The 19,101-nt window shown below is 41.4% G+C and overlaps 1 protein-coding gene across 3 annotated transcripts in view; it reads right to left on the reverse strand.

Moving 5' to 3' along the window:
* LOC108793685 (serine/threonine-protein kinase 4-like) overlaps positions 1-19,101 on the reverse strand; it is a 68,179-nt gene that overhangs the window by 6,033 nt on the left and 43,045 nt on the right. For 2 of the 3 annotated variants that reach the window (XM_018564694.1, XM_018564695.1), the window contains exons 7-10: positions 14,403-14,540; positions 11,793-11,918; positions 8,692-8,887; positions 996-1,147 (exon numbers count right to left, since the gene is read on the reverse strand). In XM_018564694.1, the coding sequence (XP_018420196.1) occupies positions 996-1,147; positions 8,692-8,887; positions 11,793-11,918; positions 14,403-14,540 (612 nt within the window). Of the gene's footprint in view, positions 1-995; positions 1,148-8,691; positions 8,888-11,789; positions 11,919-14,402; positions 14,541-19,101 lie in introns of all 3 variants that reach the window. The other variant, XM_018564693.1, reaches the window with a different exon arrangement.

Genomic DNA, 19,101 nt, shown 5'->3' on the forward strand with positions numbered 1-19,101 from the left:
GATTCCACTGCAAGGGAAATCTATTATGGATAAATTGTCCAGGATTAGCTGGCCCATCACGTACAATCCAAGCTGACTGTTAGATGCTAAAACAAGTCTATTAGCACCCCATTCGTGGGTGGCAGAGGAGGGATGAGTTTGCTGGGGAGGTAAGCAGTATAAGCAGGGAAGGGGGAAGGAGGGGGCTAGAGAAGGATGCACTGTGAAGTGGGTCAGGAAGGGAAGTATGCACTGTGAGTAAGGGGTGAGGTAGTGGGGAGGGATGTGAGGTCAAGTGGCCGCTGAGGGATGCAGTATGTGCAAGGGGAATGCAATTTGAGTGGGGGTTGTGGTGGCTGGGGAGAAAATGTATGGGAGGTGGTCCCTTGAGAGATGGGGTGTGATTGGGGGTGAAGCAAGTGGGGAGAGATATGCTGGGGAAGGGGGAAATTGAGGTGGCCACTCGTTGGATACAGCGTGAGCAAGGGAGTAAGCAAATCACTGTGATGGGGTGATGCAGTGCCTGGGTAGGGTTTTGGTGAGCTTGGGGGAGGGTTGTGATCACCTTAAAAATCTTTTTTTACAGATGAAGTGACTAAGGGAGCCTTCAAAATTCTGAGGCAAGGGCTGGCAACATCTTAAGAATGCATTGTGTGCTAACCAGCAGCCTGTGTGTGTGCAGGGAGTGATAACTGCTGTGCTAGCTTTGCTGAGTTACTTGATGGTGCAGAGCAGCCAGGCTCCAGCACAATAGCAGGTGAAGGAATGGGAGACACTATGCTGGCTTTAGAGCCTGGGGGAAGACCATAGTTGCACGAAGAGGATATGGCGGGCACTGGTGTAGGAGCATAGAGGGGGGTAAGTTAGCAGAGAATTACTTATTGCTCTGATCATATAATACCACTGTGCACGTGTGTTGTTTGTACTAATGATCACTGGTGGGTGGGTCTGTATAACATCGTCTAATATACAGTACACACGACCTTTATAATTTAGGATTACACAAAAATACTCACAAAGCTGTAGTCCCCATTCAGTGGTATCTTCCATTCAAAGGAACTGGGAGACTCTGCTGCACTGTTCTTTTCTGCCGCATTGAACTGGATCTCATTCTTCTCAAAATACTCCAAGAATGATGGTTTGGAAGGCTGTGCAGGTTGACTGCTCTCTGTAGAAGTAAAAGGAACCAATGTTATTAAAAATAAATATGCATATCAGTCTAGGAATTCCTTTGTAATGCAGTTTCATTCAAAACTATAAGATGCATTTGTGCAAACTAATATGTGTGGATTCTAGAGTGTTAATGACTAGGGTATAAAAGCTGCATAAAATAGCATTTCTTCACTTTATAACCCTTAAAGTCAGCCCTACCTAGTTGCCGTTTGCTGAATTACAGATCATTTCTCCCTCTCCTCTTTGCCACAACATAGGGGAGAGGTAGTCAAGGGAAGAACTTGGATGGCTAATTAGACTGCTTGAGGTAGAGTACAAAGGACATTTCTGTATTTTTCACTCAAAAAATTTTTATTCTCAAAAACCACAAAACAAAAGTCAACATCAAAAAGACTCCCTAGTGTAATCATGTGAAAAATATACACAAATCAAAGGACTTGCAGGTCTCCAAATATCCGTAGATCGTTAAAGCAACACTCAAAACATTACAATCTGCCAATGTCTAGACTAAGCAGGAAGAACAAACTTAAACTGGCCATACACTGCTCTATTGTTTTTTGTTCAACCCGCGAGCTAAACGAAAAAAAAAAAAGAAGAAGGATTCCTCTATCAATGCTGCTGGCAGTGGCATCCACTTTGCAAAATTCGCACACCTTTAAAACAAAGTAAAGGGAAAGAAATAGGAAAGACAGTTCTGTATTTTTAACAGCCTCAACATGTTTTCTTTTCCACTTATTGAACAGATACAACAAAGCACAACATAACAAAACACTTAAAAAGGAGAACTATGAGGTGAGTGATTTTCACTCACCTCATAGTTCTAGCCGACCTGTGACAATGAGACTGTCACAGTTCGGCTCAGTAGATCGGGAAGTGAGCGAACACATACCGGCGTTCGCTCACTTCTCGATCCTGTCACGGCTACACCAAATAGGAGCCTCAGCTATCCTATCCTTTAATATACAACAGATTGGGTTCAGCTGTATAGCACATTTTAATACGTCATACACCTCACATTTTGTAGTTCATCACGAGAGTGACATTGTAGTTCATCACAAGAGTGAGCTTAGAGCGGTGACTACTTTACAACACACACAGGGACAATGGGGAACAAAAGAAGCCCCCCTCCAGAAGGAAGGAGTGTTAGCATTAATTCAGAGATGATTTGAGGATCTACAGCCGAGTGAAACACAAATAAGATACATTTTTGTCATTAGTTATGGTGCTTGAATGCATTTTTAAGGTTTAATTCCTGAGCTAAAAGCAGTAAAATTAAGGTCAGAAAGAAGTGAACTGCAAACCAAATGAACCGGTCAATGAACTCTGAATGATCCAAGATGTGTTTTAAACTGAAATTTAAATGCAAAACAAAAGCAAGCTACCTTTTCCCATCAACATAAACCCTGTACAGTACCCGGGCTGCAAAGTCAAGTGTCAGAATAATGTACTTGTCAGCAGAAAAGGCAAAAGCAATACAAGCCAACTTGCATAACTTTTCCACCTTACATTCATAACATCAAATACACTCTTGGCCCCAATCAATATTTATTTTTGCGGTCAGATGGATTTTATTTCATTCTTTCTTCTTTGTGATTTGGTCTCTTAGATTACATTGTTTACTACAACATTTTAGCATCTGCATTATTTTATTTGAGCTGTGAAATTGTTCGACAAGACCAATGTAAATTCTTTCTGTGCACTGTGGTCTAGAAATGATTAGGAGCCTGTGACCTTGACAGGGCTGAGAACGTTCTGACAGCAGTAAAAAGCCTTTCTTCCTCTGGGAGGATAGTCTTTCACGTGGATGTATTGGTGAACTTGCGAAGAACAAATTAAAGATTGCTGTGAGATACCATTACCTAGTGTCAGTCTGCAAGGAGATCGGTGTTAAACGCACAGGCAGAAGAGAAAAAAAGAACCAAAAAACAGCAAAAAAGGACAAAATGGATGTCAAAGACAAGAGCACGAGAAAGCTACTGTAGGGGGACAACCTACATAAAGTGTTCCTGAGATTTATTCATGAAAATATGTCAGACAAGTAAAAATACAGTACATAACAAAATTAAATGTCTGGTTTATACAATTGTATTTATAGTGAAAAAAAAAAAAGTACTGGGGAAGACTTCAGGAGTGGCGTTATTTTCATATAAAAGCAACTAGCAGTGATAGTCAGAGCTTTGTTGGTTAATACATTTCAGCTTAGGGATGGGCATAACGTGACAAAGCAATTTTTGTTCCCCATTGTCCATGTTTGAGAGTAGTGGGATTGTATAGGCTACATGAGTGGTATAAATCGGTAGAGGTTTGAGCCAAGTCCTTGCTTGGTCAGGTGTGACGTAATGAATGGAAAACCTTGATGGATTAATGTAATTGTTCTGACTCTCTCTTGAATATTTGAATATTGAGTACTTAATAAGTGCATAGTAGGTTGAATGATGGAGAACAGTTACAAAGTGGATCAACTTTAAAATGTTGCTCTTGGCTAATTAAGAGGCCAAAGACGCCAAAACTGGGAGAAGACCGGGTGAAGATGGAAGCACTGGTGATGGAGGGGAGAGCAGACAGTGTTGTGCTGGAGGGGATTATCAACAAGTTAAGTTGGCCATAATGTGCTAATACGCTTGTGCAAATGGGTTTTTTGGTCCCCACCTTATTTCTATTTTAATTGCAAAAGCTAAGTCGTACAGATTCTCCAGAATATAACAGGGTGAAAGGTGGTTATACGCTTGTACCACATTCTAACAATTACATTGGTACTCGTTTGTTTGCTTAACGATACAAGGTCCACTTTAAGCTGTGTCAGAAAGCAGACAACATGGTATCAGACAGGGATACAAACACATAACATGTTAGTCAGTCAGAGTAATAGACAAAAGGTAGACAGGGAGACGGAACTCCAAAAACAAAAAGGCAAAGTAGTAATTGCAGGAGTCATGTAGGCGTAGCAACTAGACCTCCAACAGACCTATAGCAGGCAATGCAATTGTAGCCAACAAAAATCATGTCATTATCTGGTCTCCTAGTCCTATATAAAGAACATCCATTTACTCACATGCACCCATTTACACCTACACAAGATGTACACATAAGGGGGCTAGCAAAAACAGAGCATATACATTATTCTTACCAGAACTCCTCACCCAATAAAAAAGAGATTTGCTAGCTTTTTAAAGTTGTTATTAATCAACACATATATATTTCTACCAGGAAGTATTCTAAACATGCACTACTGGCAGGACCAAATCCCTGTAATCATTTTGTGCACTTGGTTGCCTTGTTAGCAAAATCCCCATAGCTGCTGGTGTTTTCATCCTCTGCGTCTTTCAGGCTGTGAAAGTGCTGGTTGTTGCTTACGCACACTGGAGCAGGAAAGAACGTCATCTAAGAAGCTTAAGTCTCTCCTAGATGCAAAAAGCTTGGTAAATATGACTACAAGCGATTTGATAAAACTCAAATGGCTTCACCACACAAAACCCATAGCATCCCTGGCGGTATGATTCTTTTCTGTTTCGTTTCTTTTTCGGGTCGATTTTTTTCAATCTCCCGACGGTTACGCCTGCGTGCAACGCATATGCTCGCAAGGGATGGAACCCGGAAGACAGATGCCGGCGTCGGCCGGAGGACACCACGCGGCTCAAGGGACAAGGTAAGTTAATACTATGCGATATTCCCGAGTGTAGCTCAGGGTATGGAGAAGTAACCCCGAGCTACACTCGGGAATACCGCCCAGGAGGTTAAAAGACATTGTAGGAACTGCTCTCCTTTAAGACGCCCCTCAGTTTTGTTTCCAGCCGTCACTGCCAAATGGCATCCAGTGTTCAACCCAGGATCTGACTGAGTCCTCTCCTGGACTTTAGGTTGGCCTTTATGCCATCAGGACTTCCTGTGGAGATCTGGAGGCCATGCAGGAAGAAGATACATTTGATCCAGCTCTGCAATGCCTTATCTCAGTAACCGGTCATTTTAATACTAATAATTTGCTGGCTGATTGTGGATTACTGATAATATTACAAGCAACCGCTAGCTATAGAATTGCATTACTCGCCACATTACATAAAACGCAGGGAAAAAAACTGTAGTCTCTGTACTTTTTTTTAAATTAAGAAAAGAAACAAATAATAAATAAAAAATAACCACTGTTGTATTCTCTCTCCCTAAGTACCAACAAAGCATGATGAGCCATTGACTGCTTTGGATGGCATAGGTGCTTATTGCATGCATGTTTTCACAAATGTCAATTAGCATTTTTGCAGTGGGAAAACTGCCAACATTTCTGTGCACCATCTGAACTGAAATGCCAACTTATATAAGAGCTGTGCTTTTCAAGTGGTATAATTCTGGTAAGGTGTATAAAAATACTTTTAAGGAAGTCCTTACACTAAAGAGAGCAATGTTGTTTCATTTTTGATGAATGTTTAGGTCTACACCAAAAACTGGTGTTAGTAAAAAAAAACAAAGAAAAACACACAAGGTAGGGATGTCCCGATACTAGTATCGGAATCAAGGCCGATACCAGGCATTTTCATGAGTACTTGTGCTCGTGAAAATGCCCGATTCTTAAGGCCGATACCGGCCCTTTCAATTTTTAAACCACAGGGGTTGCTGAGTTCGCGCACTTGCGGGGATCTCAGCAGCCTGCTGGGGACCTGCAAGTAGCTGTTCTTTATCTCCTCCTCCCCACTCCAGGCACAGCCATGGACAGCCCCAGGGGCGGAACTATCGGATGTGCAGCCGGAGCGGCCGCCCCAGTGCCCAAAAGCTGAGGGGTCCTGCCACCCACTGAGAGAAGAGGACTGGCCCGGGAGGCAGTGGAAAAGGATGAAGGTCGGGGCCTAGCAACGGAGATGGTAGGCCAGATGGCCGAGAGACTGTCTGCTGGTGGAAGAGGCCGGGGCCAAACATCGTCGGTCGGGACATGGAGAAGACCGGGTCCCAGCATCGCCGGTCCAGATGTAGAGGAGGCCTGGGTCCCAGCATCGCCGGTCTGGATGTGGAGGAGGCCGGGTCCCAGCATTGCCGCTCCGGGCATGGAGGAGGCTGGGTCCCAGCATTGATGGTCCGGACGTGGAGGAGGCCGGGTCCCAGCATTGCCGGCCCGGGCATGGAAGAGGCCGGTCCCAGCATTGCTGGTCCGGACGTGGAGGAGGCTGGGTGCCAGCACCGTCAGTCCAGATGTGGAGGAGGCTGGGTCCGAGCCTCGCTGGTGATGTGGAGTTTCTGCAGAGCCCCTGCAGATGTCCACATTTCGCCCTGGTGAGATCGACATGCAGCCTGGAGGTGAATTCTGCTTTGGGGACAATAACTCTCAGAATACATGTCACCAAAGAAGAATACACGTGCTCAAAGCAGAATACTATTCTGCCTTGGGGACGGGTGTGTTCTGCTGAGGGGACATGTATTCAGTTCTGGTGACATTTGTATTTAGCCCTGGTGAGAAACTGCCCTAAAATTATCAGTCTGAGTTGTTTTAGAAAAAATTTCACATTTCCTTTCAAGAAAAGTATTGGTAATTGGTATCGGCAACTACCTGAGGGAAAGTACTTGGTCTTAAAAAAGTAGTATCAGGACATCCCTATAACAAGGAACTGATATTCTTTGAAAATGTTCTTATCACTGTCATTGCAACTTTGGAAAATTAGGGTATTCTTTTCTCACTGTAATATCGTTTTCTCCAGAAGTTCTTTGGAGGACAAAGGACCTTATTCTTCAATGTGTGAGTATAACTGCCGCTGCCAAGTTGTTTGGACACTACGTAAATCAAAGGAGGCATAGCCCCATAAAGCGGCTATACCCCTGCACACAAGTTCATTAGTGGCCAAGCAGTAAAAAAAAAAAAAGGATAAACAACCTAAATAACACAGAGAATGCACCAGAGAGGTGGGAGCTGTGTCCTAGAGAAACTATTGATGAAAAGGGTACAAAAATCAAATGTAATTACAACATTCATTGGAGAACACAGGACTTTTTTGCAGACTGCTTTTTGATTATCTTCAACGTGTAGAGCATAAAAAAAAAGTCTGCCAAAAATGTGAGGCAGGCAAGGATCTCAGCACAAAAAGTTGGCAGACATGCTTTGGTAACCCTCAAAAACTAAATCAGACTGCCAAGTGCAGGACAGTCTAAAGCAAGCATGCACCAACCCTGTGTCTGCGGGCGTTCACCAGGACTTTGTGGGTTCTCACCAGGACATGTGGGGCTCTCCAGGGCTGTACCAGCTCTTCATGGCTGTACTGGCGGGTGACGGGCATCAGGCTCTCCAGCACTGTACTGCAGGTGTTGGGTTGTCCTTGGCTGTGCCAGTCTCAAGAAAGAGGAGATGTACGGCCGGACTGGCACTGCCAAGGACAGCTGCTGCGAAGTCCCCAGCAAGTGCGGGACCTCAGGTAGCTGAACTTGTTTAAAGGGCCAATATCAGCCTTTAGAATCGGAGCATTTGCACGAGTACAAGTACTCATGAAAATGCCCCGTATTGGCCCAGATACCGATACTGGTGTCGGTATTGGTGCATCCCTACTTTGGATGATAAGAAAATGCTCCATGTAAGATGAGGGAGCCAGTTCCGAGACCTTTGCAGCCAATGGAAATAGCAATAAAGAAGGCCAACTTAAAATATGCCAATTCAGCTTAAAAGGTAGGTAAAAGAAGAACCAAATTAAGGTCCAAAAGGAGCAAGAGACCTGATAGGAGGAGCAATGTAAGTAACAAAGGTAAGAGTCAAGGCCGAAATGCATCTTTGTGGAGACAGATTCTGGCTGCGACAGTGCAGTCAGTTCAGTACTGATTGTGTCTCTGCATTAATGTATCTAGGTATGATATGCTCTGCAGACGTTTCTGGTTGTGTCAGTATGGCACTGATTGTGTATCAGCAGAGGTAACTGGTACTGTCAGTACAGTAGTTATGTGGTCTCTGGGATTGCACTAATTTTGTTTTGATAACTTTTGCAATTCTGACCATGATCTTGCTACAGTATATCTATAATACTGTAGGCCATCACTTCTCCCAGAAGGATCACTCCATCCACAACCTCAAAATTAAAGTACTGAAAGGGAATTTTAAAAAACTCCCATGAAAATAAAACATTTGAGATGAAAATTATTCTACATTTCAAAGCCATAAAGGAGGGACTTAATGTGGATTCTGGTTTTCTGACACACTACCAGAACTTTTTATGAATCTACGGAACATCACAATATGCATGTATGTTGAATATATCTGATCTGTTTAGGGTTTATTTGTCATCCTATGTTTGTTATGTCTTTTGATTATCAGGATACATGCTTTACTCGCAGGTCCAACATTTATTACACCCCACTCACCCCCCCTCCTTCTAACAGCTTTCTCCTGTCTTAACTGACATACTGTCATGTTGATCAGTATTGCTTCTGACCTGAAGAGAGGTTCACTCTCGAAAGCTTGTCTTTTATATATTTTGTTAGTCCAATAAGAAAGGTATCATTGCACACTGCAATACTATGTTTTTGTTTATATTTGTATACACATAAAAACACACTTTGAAATATTGTAAATAGTGATCTTACGTTTCATAGTGCCAGATTCTTCCTCCTCCTCCTCGTCATTGTTTATTAACATGGTGCCAAGCTGGGTTGTCAGATGTTCATTTTCCACCATTGTGTTAGCAGCTTCTTCGCTCATTGTACTAAACTCCCGCATTGTGCCCATGTCTTTGCCTCGTGGCTGAACCATTGTCCCTGAATCTGGCTCATCATCGTCATCCTAAAACAGAAATACAGTCAGGTGCTGTGTAAAAGGACTACAATCACAAAAAAAGTGTATTCTGATACCTGTATTTGATTAATACATGTAATAATAGCATACGGTGGTGTATTGACTCCTTTTAATGTCATATGCCTTTATTTATATCTTTCTCCACATCTACAAGCAAACCAGCCAAAAGTTACATTGGCAGGGGTAGGAAAAAACAAAAACAAAGCCAGAGTCAATAAAGCCTTGATGCCCAGACCAAAATGATCTCAGTCAACTAGATAGTAACTCTATGACTGATTTGGTTACATACAAAAAAGTTTCATTGTTATTTAAGAACATATATTTTTTTGGTACTGTTATCATAAATACCCTCCACTAGAATGAAATATTCTAGTGTATTCTAAAAGAATATTAGTGTGAGCTACCTCAAGCCAATATCCAAACAGCTGCGAACACTATAAACAGGGAACCTGAATCCACCACTTTTTTATAAGAATATGTACCGCGCATAACTATCTGGATTATGTATTTTATCATAAACTGGCAAAACTGTTTTAATCCAAATTGTAACTTTTTAATTTTTTTAGACAGTGTAATGATTACTAACAATATATCTCTTTCTGTACAAACTGAAGCTGATTTACTAAAGTAGTTGAGAATGTTTACACAATAAATTGTGTGAAGATTCACTTCAATTATCCAATCATGGGCAGATAAAAGAAGTAAACTGGGATTTGCCTTTCACATAATTGATGTGTAGATATTCACAGTTTATTGTGTAAAGATTGTCAACCCCTTTAGTAAATTAGCCATAGTGTGGGCAGAAAGTGAGGGAGAAAGAAAGCGATGGGGCATTGTGCTTTTTGCAGACAAGAGGTGTGTTTGTAAACAAACTTCAAGCAATCACTATGATTGGCTGTCATGGTGATCATAAGATCGAGAATTATGCTGACTGGTTCCAAAATGTTAGTCTGAGAGGTCTATTCATATTAACCACAGGTCTATTCATATAGACCTGTGGGTATCAGTGACAACATGGTATATATACTGTATGTATCAATGGGGCTCTGCTGTTTTGTGCTGAGAGTGCGTTTCCAACACATTCACCAAGATGCCACAGACAGCTCTTGGTCCCTGTAGACATTCAGGAACCAGTGGGACAGGTTCTAGATCATGTGACTGATGTGACAGCCAATCACAGTGGTCACATGATCAGGAATTTAAGACCGAACCCCCCCCCCCAGAATTCATATAAAAACATACTATCATTGCATGTATTACATTTTTAATGGTCTTTTAAAGGTAATATATAAATGGGAGTTTGAAACTATAGTAAATTACGGTGTTTTTAAAACATATTCAAAAATGTTTTCAATAAATAAAAAATACTTTCACCAAGGATACCACCATATAAGTTTGTACTTTTGTTTTGCTGCATCTTTAGAACCTGTATACTGGAGGTCGTACAGTTGGTAGTGATAAGTTGGTCAGGTAAAGCTGGCCATACACTGCTTGAATTTCCACCTCGGAACCCCCATTTGACAAAAGTTGATTATTCAGTCAACTTTTGTCAACGGAGGTGGTCTAAAAACTCTTGGCCAAACAGTGACTGCAGCCAATGAGCAACCATTCCTGTATATGGCTAGTCCATAGCTTTCATGCCCAACAAAGGGACAGTAGTCTCAATGTTGGTTTATAAAGATTCATATAAAAACTGCCTCAGTCCCTGTAAATCCAGCATTTCTTCAAGTGATGTCTTGAAAGATGGCCATAGTGCCGTTACCAACAACAGCAGGAGATCTGCCTATAACCCCTAAACATGCTGGCAACCATGAGCTGCTTAGATTTTCTTTTGATATGCATGCAGTGAAATGTTTGGTCATTTTTTATACCTATGGAATAAGAGAATGATTGGGTATACTTCTAATGTTTGGAAGGATTCATTACCACTAATTTACATGAAACAAATGACTGCTGCATCATTTGCACTTATGGTGTTAGAACATGGAGAATGTAGTTTGAAAAAAACACATTTTTGGAACATTTATTTCATTTCCTTATAGCTAATGGGGGTCAAAATGATGATCAATTTCAGGCGCAGTGACTAAACAAATTGTAGGAGCAGGATGGAACTTTTTTCTTTTTTATCGAATGAAAGAAATTCTAACCGTGAATGTGGTTTTCATTCAAGAAACTTAATTAATTTCCAAAATCGAATGTGAAAACTAGGGATGCACCGATACTGGTTGTTCGGTATCGAGTACCGATATATTTTTTTTGTATTTGCCAATACCGTATTCCAATACCAGAAGTCCAATTAGGAAGCCGGGCAGCGTGCAACGGCTCGCCGCCCGGCTTCCTGATTAGCTGGGAAGACGTCTCCAAGCTCCCTCGTCACCAGATGATGAGGAAGCATGAAGCTGGCTTTCTGGCCAGTCAGGAAGCCGGAGGGCAGGTAATGACTCGCCGCCTGGCTTCCTGATCCGCCAGCTTCCCGACCAATCAGGAAGCTGGGTGGCGAGTCATTACACGCCACCTGGCTTCCTGATTGGCCGGGAAACTGGCTCCATACTCCCTTGTCACCAAGTAACGAGGGAGCATGGAGCAGTCTTCCTGGCCAATCGGGAAGCTGGGGGGGGGGAGCCAGATCCATGCTCCCTGGTGACATGCTGACTGGCTTCCTGATACCAGAAGTTCCTGTATCGGGATAGGCATTGGAAGCATTTGGACGATATCGGCACATCCCTAATTAAAACAAAATAAACATTTTAAAATACATTCTTCAAGTGTCTGATGGCATTATCGAATGTTCTGATTTTTGTTCGAAAATCTAAAGAATTTGAAATATAGGCAGCAACTCTTTTGCATCCCCGAATTGAATTAAAATGTTAGATTTGTACAAAATACCAACCGCATTCTCTTCCTCTTCCTGTTCCACTTCACGCTGATGCAGTTCAATCTGTTTGATCTTTGCCTCCATTGCTTCATTTATTAAATGCCGCAGGATGGCCGCTCCTTTGGTTGTTTTCACAAATGGGTGCTAAGTTACAGGAACATCAATAGTCATTAGACTTTTTGAACTCTATAACCCTAACATACAATGTACTGAAATATGCCAGACTGAAAAGAAAATGGGATTAATGAGAAGGTACAAAGATTGAAATAAGTTCCCACAGTCACACCTGCTATATAGATTTTGTAACAGGTAAGTGATTTTAAAATCTCTATTTCCATTCCATGGAAACAAGATTCAACAAAGGATTTGTGTTTTTAGAGGGACAAACATTATTTTCATAGAGAACAGATTCAAGTTTTCCAGGACATATTACTACAATAAGGAGAGAGACCCAGAGGGAAGAGAGTCTTGAACATGAAGGTCTGGATGGGTTCACCTTGAAGCATGCTTGGCTACCAGTAGGTATTGTACTACTGTATCGCTTGCATAAGATTTGGACTTGACTGTCCTGCTGATCATTTGGGAAGTGTATTTAATGTAGTTGTGCCATTTAACAGTTGTGTCAGCATTAGTGTCTCTGAGTACAGTATACATTTTCATATACACAGTTGGTGTGTCTTTTGTCGTTGACTACCAATGAGCTTGATTGTTAGTTAAGATTCATATTTTTATATTATCAATAATTATTTTCTCACACTTCCACTTGCAGTAGTGTTAAAAAAAAAAAGAAGAGGTGTAGAAGAAAGGGAGACCAGTTGACACATAAAGCAACCTCAAGTAGTGGGCAACTTTGAGGGCCACATGGGAAACTCTACACCACAGGATCCTCTCATTTTATTTTCTCAAACTTGCATTTTGTTTTCCAACAAACTTTCTTTTCAGTCAAGCACCAAGTTTCCTAATATATTATACGAGTTAACAATTCTTCAAATATTAATGGATAATGTTAGCCTGGCCACACATTACACTTCTATTTATTTTGCATTTAATATGTGTTGTATTTGGCAGAAGACAGGTCAAGTGTCTATAAATAATTTAGTGAAATATTAACAGTACACACTATTCCCAACTTGTCATGGCCTAGATTTCCCGAAGTCACGTCTTCTTCCAGACTGCAGAGAACGGTTTATCTTGTCAGAAGAAAAAAAAACGGAGGATTCCTCCTGGTTATGGAGGGAAATCCTCACCCTGAGGAGGCTCTGAAGACTAAAACATCTCTTCCTGAAGTGTACATGTAATTAATTGAAAACATAGCTTCCCACTGTCTCTCATAATTCAAAGTGCTGTAGATGTTATACATGTGGGAAATAAAAGTCTTGCTTTAAATTAAACATTTTTTTTAATATAACAGGGAGGGTAAGATATTCTTAAAGGTATGTCAATACAATACACGTGCTTTTGCCCATGTTTTATCCCTTTAAAAACACACTGCAAGTACAGAAAAATAACTGCTGATGTACCAGAAATATAGCAAGGAATCCTACCTTCCTCTTTGACTTGACAACACACTGTATTTTTGGTTTTGAAATCTGAAGCATGTGGAATTAGCCCTCTCCCCATCTCCTCCCCGCACTCCCTCATCTTCAAACCCCTCCTCACCTCCATAACCTCCTCCTCATCTCCATAACCTCCTCCTCATCTCCATAACCTCCTCCTCATCTCCATAACCCCTCCTCATCTCCACTAACCTGCTTCATCTCCACAACTCCTCCTCACCTCCATATTCTCACCTTAACTCCCAGCCATCCTAATTTTCATGACCCCTCCTCATCTCCATACCCCTCCTCACAGACAAAGAGCACAGACGTTTCCAGCTCACAAGATTTCTGGCAAAGTCAACAGGTATTTTTTCACTATATACTAGTTCTGCAGCTTCTTGTTTTTTCCCCCCACATCCAGCCTGCTACCTGGACTAGGAATGTTTAGCATCAAGCTGCCAGGGTCCTTTTGTACACTCACCCTCATGTAACTCTCTCCCTTCACTTCCCTGAAACATGCCACTCCATTGTATAATGCAACAGAACCTGTCTGGCTCCCAATTCTGGCATTCACACTATCAAACTACTTTCTGGTATGAAGGGGATTATGGGAAAATAAAAAAATACACAATAATGTCAGCATTAATGCCTGCAGTAAATGGAATAGTTGCACTAAATATTTTTCATGGTTGCCCACTTTAGCACTTTTTTTCTTCCAGTTAAAGAGCAACTAAACAGTTTGGTTACCTCAAAAACTACAAGACTCCATGTGAATGGCTAAATCTACATTAACAAGCATAGAACACAGCGCGTAGGACCTTTGCTGATTTGAGAATTCTCTTTCAGTGCAAGCATTTTGCTTTTGCTGGAACATGCAGTAAAACTCATGGCTACACATCTGATCTGAATCAGCCCCTTAAAATGAGTGATGGGATCCAGTGAGCATCTGAACTGGCTACACTGCTAAAAGATCTTCTCTGTAAACATTTCCACCCCACTTCCATTAGTTGATACTTGTGATATGAAAGATGGAACTAAAAAGCTGTCTAACTAACCCAGACTCCTATAATGACACCACAAAGATTTTTACCTGTAGAAGTTCAGTCGCACTGGCTCTTTGTTCAGGGTTCTTAACTAAACACTGGTTAATAAAATCTATGAAATTCTTCGACCAAAGTTCTGGTTTCCGTAGCGTCGGTGGAGGGTTTGATGGGATCATGAAGATTGCCTTTAAAGAGAGATAAGAAAAACAGTTCTATGTCAACATGAGGACAAAATGAGCACATTGTTAAAGCTGAGCTCTAGCCAAAAAGAAGTGTCATAGCCAATAACACTTTTATGACTGAAATTAGAAATTGATAACCTTCTTTGAACAGGATCAAAAAAAAAAAATCTTAAAAAGAAAACTCCACTTTCATTTAAAAAAAATAACGTAGCATAAAAATTGCCACAGAAGCCATTTTGTATTTTAATAAAAATAACCTTTAAATTTAGTCTGAAGCGGATTCTATACACTGCTGGTATACAGAATGCCCACAAGAAAAGTAATTTCCTGCTTGTGTGATTGGTTCACAGATTTTTCCCTGCAACTGGAATTTACATTTTTTGATGAGATACTCCTTACGGGTGAATTACTACTAAAGGGATGCAGACATGGCAACTTTCCTCATTAGAACACTGAAAATCCACCAGATAATAAAAAATGAACCCAGACCCCCTATGCAGGAATCAGTTTGGAAAGTACATGCTGCATCAACAGATTTTCCTTCAGAACAGAAAGAGGTAGAAATGTTCAACAATGATGGTAAAATTCCTGTACACGGATCACCCAGAAGTTTTTTTTTCTCATCAAAAATGGAGTTACACTTTAAATTTGCCCTTTCAGTGCTTTTATTTAAATCTGTTATATCCAAGCTCATTATCGTCACGTTATATTTCCAGGCAGAGCTCCAAGAAAAGGAAGATACTGGATGGCTTTACGATATGGCCTATATTTAGATCTAATAGCCAAGATCAATGTATGCTCTCTTATACCTCAGATTCATTTAGACTCTCCTATGCTAGGAGAAGCTATGACCACATAGTAGAAAAAAACAATGACAATAATTCTTTCAGCAAAGTAAATTAATTTTTTTTTTAAATTGCCCCTATTTCCGTAACAATGAAGGGGGATCTACCTACAACCCCCAACCCATGCCTGGTTTATACTGATATCTGGAGTTTTGTTTTGCCTTGTCGTTTGTCCTAGTGAGAGTTTTATGGTATAGGAAGAAAAGGGAAAAATCTGCAATGGGGACATAAGAGAGAAATAAAAATCTGAATGATGTTCTAGCCTTCCCCTACTAAAAAAAAAACCTTTAGGAGGAAGTTAGGAAACATAGCTTTAACGGAGCCCTAGATAAGTGTCAAAACAAAATGTACAAGGGTTCTATTCATTCCTGAAGGTAAGGGGTCACTGGTACTCCAGTATGCGAATCAATAAGCCTTTATTCATGCATGCTCAGTATCACATAAGACATTTCTGGCCCACGCGGGATCCCCTTTATCAAGCAAAACAGTCATCATTGTTTTGCCTGATGAAGGGGACCCTGCGTGGCCCTGAAATGTTGTGTTATGTGATACTGACCATGTGTCAATGAAGGCATACTATACTAGAGTGCCAGTGACCCCTTACTTTCTGATCTTGAGCGGCTCCATCCGCTTGGAACTGTAGCACACACCTATTCCCAAAATGTTCAGAATCTGACAACTCTGAAATGCTTCACTCTTATCAGAATTTAAATACTGCCAGGGGAATTGATCAAAACTGGAGCAGAAGAAACTGGAGCAGTTGCCTATGGCAACCAATCAGCTTCTCTCTTTAGTTTGTTCAAATAAGGTTTGAAAATGAAAAGGTGGATGTTGATTGGTTGCCATGACCAACTGCTCCACATTCTGTCTGCTCCAGTTTTTATAAATTCCTACTTTTTTCCAGCACAACGGAACGCAACATTCACCATAACCCCATTCACACCCATTCATTTTTGAGTGCCCTTCCATAAGCGTCTGTTGAAAAACAGATTGCAACGCAATCGATCAGAAGAAAATCGGAAGGTACAATTGCAGGTAGAGATGCACCGAAATTGAATTTTTAGACTGAAACTAATAAATTTGTCAGACCAAAACCGAAACTGAGGCTTTTTTTTCCCATCATTTTAAAAAAATAAAACATTTTAATTACTTTATTTTATTAATCAATTTTTTACTTTACTGTCGGGGGCTTCGGTGAAATATCAGGGGTCTAAACAGATCCCTGATATTTCCCTTTTAAAATAGAAAAGAGATTGAGGACCCAGAGTCCATAATCTCTTTTTCTGGAGCCCCTGTTATGAATGAACAGGAAGCCTCTATACTGAGCGCTCCTGTCCATTCATAAACTGTGGACACAGTATGAGTTACTATGTGTACAATCATGAATGAGCAGGAAGTGATGTAGAGCACTTCCTGTTCATTCATAACTGGGGACAAAGTAAGCCTACTGTGTCCTCAGTTATTCACAAACACTCAGAGATTAGCTGATCGCTGACTACTTGTAAGTCACTCTCCATCCTAACTTGCCTGTCACAGGAGGCCGAGCGGGGTGGTGCGGGAGGAGAGCTCAGCCTCCTGAAAGCTGACAGCTCACTGCTCCCGACTCTCCATCCTGACTCTCCGCCTCTCACAGGAGCCAAATGGGGTGGTGCTGGAGGAGAGCTTAGCCTCCAGCTACAGCTGTCTCTACCCCGAATTTTGAGTTGTCTCCTCCCGCTCGGCCTTCTCAAATCTTCTCTTCTCCCTGCTGGGCGCCGGTCTGTGTCCCCTCAGATACCCACTGCTTCTGTCGACACAGGTGGGCAAGAGCAGTGGGCATCAGAAGGGACACAGACCGATGCCCAGTGGGGAGGAGAGAAGCAGTCAGGATGCACTGAATTTTTGGCCGTTATGGTACTTTCTGCATTTTGCCCAAAGTACCATTTTTGGCCAAAACTTAGTTGCATCCCTAATTGCAAGTCAACGGACCCTCCATAGACTTGTGATTTCCTTCCGATTTTGGTGTGAATGCACCCTTAGAAAATCAAGGTTTCAAAAACAAATTTGTTTCTTACTAAATTTTACTGCTGTAAACGGCTGTCGCCAAAACAGGTGTCACCATTGTAAGATACACTTTTTGTTTTAGTGACAACTCTTCATTTTCCATCACTTTCTGTCCTGCTAACAATGGTCATGGTGACAATTAGAGAGTGTAAGTCTCCCTACTCTATCCCCCCCAAAAAAAACTAGTTTTGGCTATACATGCACCATATACTGTATTATCTCTTTGGGCTGTACCTGCATATATCACTCTTTATGGAACACTGAATTATACAAATAGCAATTGTCACATTCCCAAAAAAATTTACCAAATGAAAAAGTAGCTTCTGAAGCTTATCAGAACTGAATGTATTAAGATAAAATGTTAATCCAATGTGAAAATACTTCCTTGCATATAGCGGACTTCCTTTTAGCATTCCCAATGAAAGTAGTATCTTCTGGTCGTATGGGGCCTACAGTAGTTGATAATGGGATAAATGTGTTGCAGCTGCATAGCAAATGAATATACTGTGTCAAATATCCATAGCTAAAAGTATTAGAACTTCTGCATAGATACTAATAAAGTCTATTTTGTCTCTGTTTTATAACTTCAATAGGTGAACATCAGGTGGAATTGACCTAATTTCTACATTCGTGACCCAGTTTTTCAACATGTGAAAAACATTTTGACAGGCACTCAAAAGGCTAATAATACAGAGTACAAGGAAATGTGTTAAAGCTGAAATATGTTAACTGAAACCTAGTTACTTTTTATTTATCTCCAATAGGCTGGTAGTTTTCCTTAACATACAATCATTGTGCAGAAAAGCTAGATTTCCCAGGAGGTAAACATGCCTATAACCACCATACATATAGGGTTAGAGCCTATAGCCATAGCGGTCACTGTCCCACCCTTATACATTCTGCAGAACCAATGTGGCTACAATAGCATGCTGGTTGCACCATTTACTGGCATGGTTGCCTATTGTAATTTCTTCCCCATATGTTCTTTTTCTATAATGACTGCAGGGGGGAAATTACTGTAATTTAAAACCCATTTTTTATTTCAGGTGTGTAGTAAAGAACAGGCACAGTGCTAAATAATCAAGTACATTAAAGGAGAACTATGAGGCGAGTGAAAATCACTCAGCCTCATAGTTCAAACCGACGTGTGACAATGAAACTGACACACGTCGGCTCAATAGATCGGGAAGTGAGCTAACACATACCGCGGCTTGCTCACTTCTCGATCATCTCCCTGCAGAGAGCCGTGACTGTCAGTCACGGCTCCCTGCAGGGATTCCCCCCTCCCCGATCCTCCAGTGCTGACTGGAGGAACAGACGGGGGAGGGGGCGGGTACAGCTGGCTCTGCCTCTAGACAGGCACAGCCCGCTGTCACTCACGCAGTTGGGTGGATCTCGACTGAGCTGAGTATACTGAGCTTTGGGTCACGTAAGAATGCTAGTTTGTGTCCTCCCGTGACCCTTAGGAGAACTATGGTGAAAAACACACTTACCCCATAGTTCTCCTTTAATGGAAAAGATTCTATCTAGCAGCTTTCCTAGACGAATGGCTTTATATGTGCACTTCCCTTTAAAGCGGTCTTCACAAGATACACAGAATCCAACACAGAAGGCCTAACTACTAAATAAAAACACTAGACTGGGGGTCCCAGAAACAGTGGCTGGATTCTGAGAAG

The sequence above is a fragment of the Nanorana parkeri genome, unplaced genomic scaffold (assembly GCF_000935625.1).
Source record: "Nanorana parkeri isolate BGI_ZX_2015 unplaced genomic scaffold, ASM93562v1 scaffold773, whole genome shotgun sequence".
NCBI classification, from domain to species: Eukaryota; Metazoa; Chordata; class Amphibia; order Anura; family Dicroglossidae; genus Nanorana; species Nanorana parkeri.